At 54.5% G+C, this 8,386-nt stretch overlaps 1 protein-coding gene across 3 annotated transcripts in view; it reads right to left on the bottom strand.

The window, feature by feature from the left end:
* Positions 1-4,706, bottom strand: part of STXBP2 (syntaxin binding protein 2) — an 8,828-nt gene extending 4,122 nt beyond the window's left edge. The window contains exons 1-14 of one of the 3 annotated variants that reach the window (XM_023508969.1): positions 4,417-4,523; positions 3,360-3,409; positions 3,219-3,259; positions 3,001-3,082; positions 2,440-2,516; positions 2,205-2,283; positions 2,015-2,118; positions 1,677-1,825; positions 1,434-1,518; positions 1,216-1,346; positions 1,023-1,130; positions 715-772; positions 513-578; positions 293-373 (exon numbers count right to left, since the gene is read on the bottom strand). In XM_023508969.1, coding sequence (XP_023364737.1) covers positions 293-373; positions 513-578; positions 715-772; positions 1,023-1,130; positions 1,216-1,346; positions 1,434-1,518; positions 1,677-1,825; positions 2,015-2,118; positions 2,205-2,283; positions 2,440-2,516; positions 3,001-3,082; positions 3,219-3,259; positions 3,360-3,366 — 1,068 coding nt within the window. In that variant the 5' untranslated portion in view covers positions 3,367-3,409; positions 4,417-4,523. Of the gene's footprint in view, positions 1-292; positions 374-512; positions 579-714; positions 773-1,022; positions 1,131-1,215; positions 1,347-1,433; positions 1,519-1,676; positions 1,826-2,014; positions 2,119-2,204; positions 2,284-2,439; positions 2,517-3,000; positions 3,083-3,218; positions 3,260-3,359; positions 3,410-4,416 lie in introns of all 3 variants that reach the window. The other 2 variants (XM_003803418.3, XM_023508968.1) reach the window with 2 other exon arrangements.
* Between the last annotated feature and the right edge of the window lie 3,680 nt (positions 4,707-8,386).

Raw genomic sequence — 8,386 nt, 5'->3', positions numbered from 1 at the left:
AAAGAAAAACAAAAACAGCCAGTCCACAAGCTTAACCCATTACCCAATCCCTCCCCTCTAAGGCCTCCACCTACTTTGCCAAGGCTCCACCCCTCACCAGGGTTCACCTCTAAAGCCCCACCCACCTCACCAAGGCTCTGACCTTCCTGGAGATCCCTTAGTCTACTCCAAAGCTTTGCCCACCTATGCACAGGCCACACCCCTGACCTGGGACCACCTCTCCACAGTACTCCCCCACAGCCCCACAAGCCCCATTCCTCACCCAGGCAGCTGCCTGTCAGGCCCTGCCCACCTGTTCTACACCGCACAGCTTCTCCACAGAGCCCTTGAAGTGCTTCATGCAGTCATCTGCTAAGTGCAGGTGGGTAGAATACTGCAGGGTGGGGGGCAGGAGTTGGGGTTAACAGAGGCGGAGGCAAGACAGAGAGCAGATTGAAGAAGGGTGGAAGATCCCTTGGATGGAACAGGGAGTTGAAGGTCCTGGCATCCAAGGTCCACCTCCTCTAGCTCACCTTGTTCAGCTCCTTCTGGTACTGGGGCATCTTTTTCAGGATGTGGGACAAGTCTTTGATGTTGGCCTAGGAAGTGGGGAAGTGGGCGGGCATGAGGACAGGCCCTGCCCAACCCAGGCCCGTCTCCAGGCTTGGGAGATCCAAACTGCAGCCCTGCCACCCATGGGGAGGTGGCCTCCCCCGAGACCTAGGCTGACCCTACCTTGTCTGTGGTCAGCCTCTTGCTCTCGCAGAAGGTCTTCAGGAGCTCTGTGACCCTCCTAGCCATGAGGGTGGGTGAGGGTGAGGCTGGGGGCTAGTGGTCACACTGCCAGGCATGGGAGTCAGGGGATACAAGTCCCTGCACCAGGCTATGGGTAAGTCCTCCCAGGGGTAAGAGGCACCTGGGGTTGGGGTGAGGTCAGGGGCCAGTCCAGAGTCCCACTGAGGGGCACAGGTGCAGCCCAGGGTCCCATGGCCATGTACCAGGCCCACAATGACAGAAAGAATGGGGATGGGGGGTGCACACACTTGGACACATCTGCAATGTGCATGTGCCGGAGCTCCACCCACAGGTCATCATCCTCGTCCAGCAGCACAGCCTTCTCCCGCGCCTCACTCAGCCCAGTGGTCTCGTACCTGTGGGGGAGGAGGGGGCATGGGGACCAGGGATCCAAGCTGGTGGCAATAAAAATGGGGAAGAAGCAGTTCCTAAGTCTCCCACCTGTATGTGTCCTGCTCGATGTCCAGCAGATCATAAGCCATGGCCTGGAACGTGAGCTCATGCAGTAGTGGGGACACAGGGTCGGCTGCCCGGTCCATGATCAGCAGCTGGGAACGGGTTTTCTCAGGACCCTAGAGGTGAGGGTGGGGATGGGGATAAGGACACTGACCCTGACCCTGACCCTGGCCAGGTCCCACCTTTCCAGAACACACCCTTACCTCGCCCAGACTGGGAGTGTCGGCCTTGAAGGCATTCAGCTTGGCCAAGACTGAGTGGGCCAGCTGGGCTGTGTCCTCTGGGCCCCTGGGGGAGGGGAGGTGTCAGACACAGGGGATATCAGTGTGGGGTTAGGACTGGAGTGAAGACTAGGCAGGGGGCAAAAGAGAGGGTAAAGGTTGGGTAGCCAGTTGGGGTCAAGGTGAGGGGGTGGCATCAAGGTGGGGGCTGGGCAGGGTCCCCACTTGCGGTAGCGGATGGCTGGGTACTCCTGCAGTGTGGCACACAATGTAGCGATCTGCTGAGCCAGCGCTTCGAGCTGCCGTGCCCGCTCCCCTGCCCGGAAGGGGCAGTAAAGGTTGTAGGTGCTGTGGGGGGCATCCAGGGAAAACACCTGGGGGACAGAAGTGCCAGTGGCCCCTGCTATATGCACACACCACCTGCATAACTTCTGCTACCAGCACCTGCTTTTCCTGGTCCGTAGTCTGCTTTGCCAGCCTTGAGCAGGGGCAGCCCCTAACCAATGCCTGGAGGAGTCAGCATATAAATCCTCAGCCCTCGCCCAGGACTAGCTGGACTGTACCTGGGCCTCATAAGGGAGGAAAGCAAGGTGAATCTCTTTCAGTGTCTTCACCACCTTTGCCAGACGGGAGCGGCTCAGCTCACTGAACAGGGAATCAGGGCAGGCTAGTGGGAGGAGGAAAGGGGTGTTAGGGCAGAGCACCCTCATGCCCCCTTGCCCCAGCCCCCATTTCTCCAGTTATCTCACTCACTGTCAGTGAAGAACACATGTGCAGCTTTGTAGGTGAAAGTTGGAGTCCCCTGGAAGTCTGCGATTAGGGCCTGAACTGACTGAGGAAGGCAGAGCTCTGTCCAAGTCTGGCCTTACACCTCCAGACTCTTCCTCTGCTGGGCTTCCCAGCCGCTACCTGTCCCCCACCACATGCAGACATGCGCAGTCATGCACACATGCTTGACACACATGCACACGATCACTCATATAGTCACCTTCTCTGTGGGACTCAGCAAATAAATGGCCTCCAGGCTGGGGATGGGCTCTCGCCGTTTGTTGATGTCTTCAACAACTAGAAGGGACGGAGTAAGAGGCACAAGTGGGGGGCATCAGGGCAGGGGCACATAGGCATCTTGGGTTTGGAGAGTTGGATGCTTGGGGAAGAAGGTTAGATGCTTAAGGCATCTACAGGAGGTATACACCTAGGGGGTCCCACAGCTAAGAAAAACACAGGCAGCATTCTGCACAATTGAGGGTCAAGTTCTAGGGGCTCCAAATTCAGAGTCCAACCTATGAGTCCTACACGGGGCTACACAGTCAGGGAAGCTGACCCTTAGGAATAGAAGCTGAGAAGCATTGCACACTGTGGGCTCCCACCCTCAGCTTGCAAGTTCAAGAAGCATACTTGGTCACACACTCTGGGCTGTGTGCCCAGAGTGCTGCATACCTGGGTGTTCTGGACAATCTGAGGGGAATTCCACACACAAGGGCTGTACCCCATGGGGGCTGTAGATTGAGGGTATGGGGAGTGTGGGATGGGATGTGGTGCCACTTACTGGTGATGCCCTCGGCCAGGATGTCTGACATTTTGCAGCAGGAAGACAAGATACGCATGCTGGGGTGGTCCATAATGAGCACCTGCCCAGGCGAATGGAGAGATGAACCGACGAGTGGGCAGAGGAGACCACAGCTAGCCCCAAGAGAGCCCAAGGCAGCAGGTAGGGGTGGACAGTTTCAAAGGCAAGCCACACAGGAGGGCCCAGGGCCCATCTACCTGACTCCATTCCTGTGGACCAGTGGCCTCCTCAGGGAGCTCTTGGGGGAAAGGGGAATCCCACATTTAGGGCCCTCCCTTTGGGCCTGGACAGGATAAGGAGCTGTCCCTGGGGTCCTTAGATATCTGCCTCACTCCTACCTTCCATTCCCCATCCTTCTTGACGCTCCGAATGACTCCACTCAGAATTTCTGCAGGGAAAAGAGGGGAGGGCTCTGGATGCTGGTCCCATTACACCCCTAATCCTCATCTGCCTTGGCGCTACACCCCACTTTCTAACTTCCACTTGCCCCTACCCCTAATCCTGAGGTGGCTCCTGTCATCACCCCCGACTTACAGACAAGGAAACTGAGGCTCTATTGGGACAGGCCAACTTGCTTACACACACCCCCAGTGCCTAAGCAGAGGTGAGGAGGGCGACAGCAGCCACTAGAGAAATGTTTAGATGAATGGAAAGCTGGAAGCAGCATCTCACCCACAGGCCTACCTGCCTCCAGGACTGGGCCCTCAGCTCTCCCAGCTGCTACCTCAAGTTCCCCACGGTGGGGGTTTCAGCCAGACCTCCACTCCATTTCCTGGACTAAAATGCAGGACCCCTGGTTCTCAGCTCTGATGCATGCCTGGCTATAGTTACCCTACCGACTTCCAGGCTCAGTTTCCTCATCTGTAAAATGGGATCGCTGGGTTTCCCCATCGCCCCACTAAGCCCTATAGTCGGTAGGTCTCCTTTTATATCTAGGATGCTGGGAGGTTGAGCCCCGATTGCGCTGGCCAGAGAGTGCGGAGAAGAGATCGGGTGGCCCCGCCCCATTATGTCCACCGTTATCAGGACCGCCAGGGCGGAAGAGGCAGCTGAGGCCGGAACTAACCAGGGTGGGGGAAGGAGTGACAGCCACCCCTCCCCCTAAGAACCCGGCTCGATAAGCTGGGGTCTCCTGGGTCCTCTCGCTGCAAAGGGGACCCTGGGGGATGTGGGGCAATCAGGACAGCGTTCCCTTCACCACCCCCGTGGGGCCTGGACGCTCCCCTTGAGCGCTCACACACCCTGTGATCGCTAACCAACGCACCACGGGGCCCCAGGACTCCAGCCTCGAACTCTGACCAGCTCAGAGACCCCGCAATGTGGTTATCTGAGTCTTCCGTCCCACCACCCCCACCCCACAGGCACCTGCCCCAGCCTACGCCACCCGCTACGTGCCTCTGGGGCTCCCGAAGTCCAGTCTCCCAACTTTGTTCCGCTGCAGCACCAGAGAGCCGAGGTGTCCAGCTGGGACTAAGTCCCGGACGCCCCCTCGAGGGTTCGGTGGGTGGTCCCTAACTCACCCCAACTATCTCCCAGGGTCCTAGAGTCCAAGCACCCCCGCTCCCCAGGGAGGCACTTAGGGGGCCGGTCCAGGGGGCCACTCACTTTCCCCCACCACCGCCTTCAGCCCCAAGGGCGCCATCTTCCCCCCGAGGCGCCGCCGCCGCTTCCGGGTCTGTCCCAAGGTGGGGGCGTGGCACCGCGCGTCGCCCACGTGAACCTGGCCCCGCCCCATGTGCACCTGGCCCCGCCTAGGCGGAAGCAGACAGTTTCTAGCTGGGCGACCAGGCAGGTGAGTGCCCGTGGTCGTTGGAGGGGCACGCCCCGACGACACTCTCACAGATGGGGACCTCGGGCACACACACTTCGGCTCGTGTGTGGCGAGAAAGCGGGATTGCAGGGGAAGAATCCCTTCCCCTTCCCCAGGCCTTTCTGTGTTTGCCAGCTACACTGTGCCCACTGCAGGCCACAAACCTCTGGGCCTGGGATCGTGACCCACTTGCCTTCTGTACCTCAAAGTTCAAGAGCAGCAGCTACCAGTTTGGACATTTGGTCGATTCCTGAGGAGACCTACTCTGTGCAGGCACCTGTGCTGTACATTACTCTCATTGGCTCCCGCTCCCACCCCAACAGGGAGTTTTCTCCTCAGCAGTGCGGAAGAGGAACAGGGGCTCGGCAAGGCCTCTGCTGCTTGCCAGGAGGAATGCTTGTCACAGTCTTATGCCTTCTGGGGTGGTACACACTTAGATTCATGGGCCAACAATTGTATTCCCATGCTGATTACACACATCAGAGGCTTACACGCACACACAAACATGTTTACACTCGACTTGGAATTTCAGGGCCTGGTCCTGCTGTGTGTCTGCTAATAGCTGAGGTCCTGTCTCATGCCCAGAGGCATGACGTATGTGTGCAACTACATACAGACTCCTCTCTTTACCTGGCCCTGATGATGATGTGTTGGCAGGTGCCACGCTCTCTGTCACTGACTTGGTACACACATGAGTGAATCAGACCAGATGGCTTGCATTTAATGTTGATTGGGGAGGAAAGTCATTTTGCACAGAAGGAAATGAAATATGATGAGATACTTACAAGGGTACATGTGAAATTTACTAGGTGTAGAATATAAATGTCTTAACACAATAACTAAGAAAATGCTGTGAAGGCTATGTTAACCAGTTTGATGAAAATATTTCAAATTGTATATAAAACCAGTACATTGTACCCCATGATTGCATTAATGTACGCAGCTATGATTTAATTTTAAAAATATATATGATGTGATAGTAAGTGGCACCAGTGTAGGGTGGTCACTTTATTGTGGGTGGTCCCATAGGGCCTCTCTTAGGAAGTGACTTTTAGACTTAGCCCTAAACCATATTAAGAAACTGGCCTGTGGGCGGTGCAGTGGCTCATGCCTATAATCCTAGCACTCTGGGAGCGCAAGACAGGTGGTAATTACTAGAGTTCAGGAGTTGGAGACTAGCCTCAGCAAGAGCAAGACCCCATCTCTAAAAACTAGCTGGGTGTTGTGATGGGTTCCTGTAGTCCCAGCTACTCAGGAGGTTTTAGACAAGAAGATCACTTGAGCCCAGGAGTTTGAGGTGAGCTATGACACTACAGCACTCTACTGAGGGTGACAAAGTGAGACTCTGTCTCAAAAAAAAAAAAAAATTGGGGTAGGCATGGTGGTTCACAACTACAATCCCAGCACTTTGGGAGGTCAAGGTGGGAGGATCACTTGAACCCAGGAGTTTGAGACACAAGACCCTATCTCTACAAAAAAATTTAAAACAGTGGCTGGGTGCCCAAAACTCAGTTGTTAGGGCGCCGGCCACATGCACCAGAGCTGGTGGGTTCAAACCCGGCCCAGGACTGCTAAATAACAACAACAACAACAAAACAGCTGGGTGTTGTGGTGGGGGCCTGTAGTCCCAGCTACTAGGGAAGCTGAGGCAAAAGTATCCTTGAGCCCAAGAGTTTTAGGTTGCTATGAGCTATGCCACAGCACTCTACAGAGGGGGACAAGACTCTGTCTCCAAAAAAAAAGGAGGAGTGGCGCCTGTGGCTCCAAGGAGTGGGGTGCTAGTCCCATATGCCAGAGATGGCAGGTTCAAACCCAGCCCCATCCAAAAACTGGAAAAAAAAAATTTTTTTTTAATTAGCCAGGCATGGTGGTATGTGCCTGTAGTCCTGGCAACTCAGGTGGCTGAGGCAGAGGGTCAATTGAGCCCAGTGTTTGAAGTTACGGTAAGTTGATGCCACTGCACTCTAGTCTGGGCAACAAAGCAAGACCCTATCTCTAAAAATAAACAAAAGACAGCAGCAGTAGCAGCCACCATACAGTCTTATCCAGGTAAAGAAGGGGTTAAGAGAATGAGATTAAGGTTAAGGAGGCTGTGCAGTTGGAGGGAGGGAAGAGAGGTGAAGAGGGTAGGAGGTGAAGTTGCAGGGTGGTGGGGGCCAGACTTCTGCAGAGGGGGCCAGATGGGTAGGTGGGGGCCAGACAAGAGAGGAATAACCCATCCCAGAACCCCTGAGGCAACAGGATTTTCATGCTAAAAATAGGACAGTCACAGGCAAACCAAGGTGATTGGCCACCTTAGGTAGCAATTTGGGCTCTTTCTGTTTTCTTTTTCCCCTCCCTTCCTTAACATCCTTACTGAGACATAACTCATGTATCATACCATTCACCTACCTAAAGTAGGAGTCTGGTATATTCTAGTTTCCACTGTAGTATATTCTGAGTTGTGCATTCATCACCACCACCTATTTTATGACATTTCCATGACCTTAGGGTGTTGGGTTAGGGTCCAAATGAATAATTTGATTTTGTGGGGGAGGTGGTGGGTGGTTCTTTTTTTGAGGCAGTCTTACTCTGCTGCCCAGGCTAGAGTGTCGTGGCCTCAGCCTAGCTCAGAGCAACCTCACACTCCTGGGCTTAAGGAATACTCCTGCCTCAGCCTCTCAAGTAGCTGGGACTGCAGATACCCACAATGCCCAGCTAGTTTTTCTATTCTTAGTAGAGACAGAGTCTCACTCTTATTTAGGCTGGTCTCAAACTTCTGAGCTGATGGGATCCTCCTGCCTCAGCTTCCCAGAGTGCTAGGATTATATGCATGAGCCCAAATGAAGAATTTTGAACAGGTGAAAGTAGGGTCCTCTCCATATCCTGGGGGAGTTGAGTCAATAGGGCCTGCCACCCCCACCCTGTGCCCTGCTATTCTCAGTGGGGGTGACCAGTGTCTTCCAGCATTATGTTCCCCACTCCCCAGCGCCCCCACCCCCCAAAAATATGATGCCCTAATCTCCAGTGTCTCAGAATGTGGCCTTATGTGGAAATAGGGTCATTATAAATATTAGTTAAAACAAGGTCATAGTAGGATGGGTCCTTAATCCTAGATGACTGGTGTCCTTATGAAGTCACCATGTCTGCCTCATTCTGTGTAGGTGAGGGGGAAAGTAGCCATATGAAGACAGGGACAGAAATGGAGCATGTCATGTGAACACAGAAGCAGACACTAAAGGGCTGTAATGACAAGTCCAGGGAATCTGAAGGTGACCACCAACAGCCAGAGGCAGAGAAGGACCCTAAACCTACAAAGTCTCTGCAAACACCCTGAGTTTGAGCTTCCAACCTCCAAGAACTTTGACATGATACATTTCTGTCGCTTAAAAAAGCCATGCAGGTGGTACCTGTAGGTCAAGCGGCTAAGGCGCCAGCCACATACACTAGAGCTGGTGGGTTCAAATCCAGCCTGGGCCTGCCAAACAATGACAACTACAACCAAAAAATAGCTGGGGGTTGTGGCAGGCGCCTGTAGACCCAGCTGCTTGGGAGGCTGAGGCAAGAGAATTGCTT

This window comes from Otolemur garnettii, unplaced genomic scaffold (assembly GCF_000181295.1).
Source record: "Otolemur garnettii isolate 467f Iridium unplaced genomic scaffold, OtoGar3 scaffold00302, whole genome shotgun sequence".
Lineage (NCBI taxonomy): Eukaryota > Metazoa > Chordata > Mammalia > Primates > Galagidae > Otolemur > Otolemur garnettii.
The sequence above is the reverse complement of the archived record's forward strand: the minus strand, read 5'-3'. Positions and strand labels throughout refer to the sequence as shown.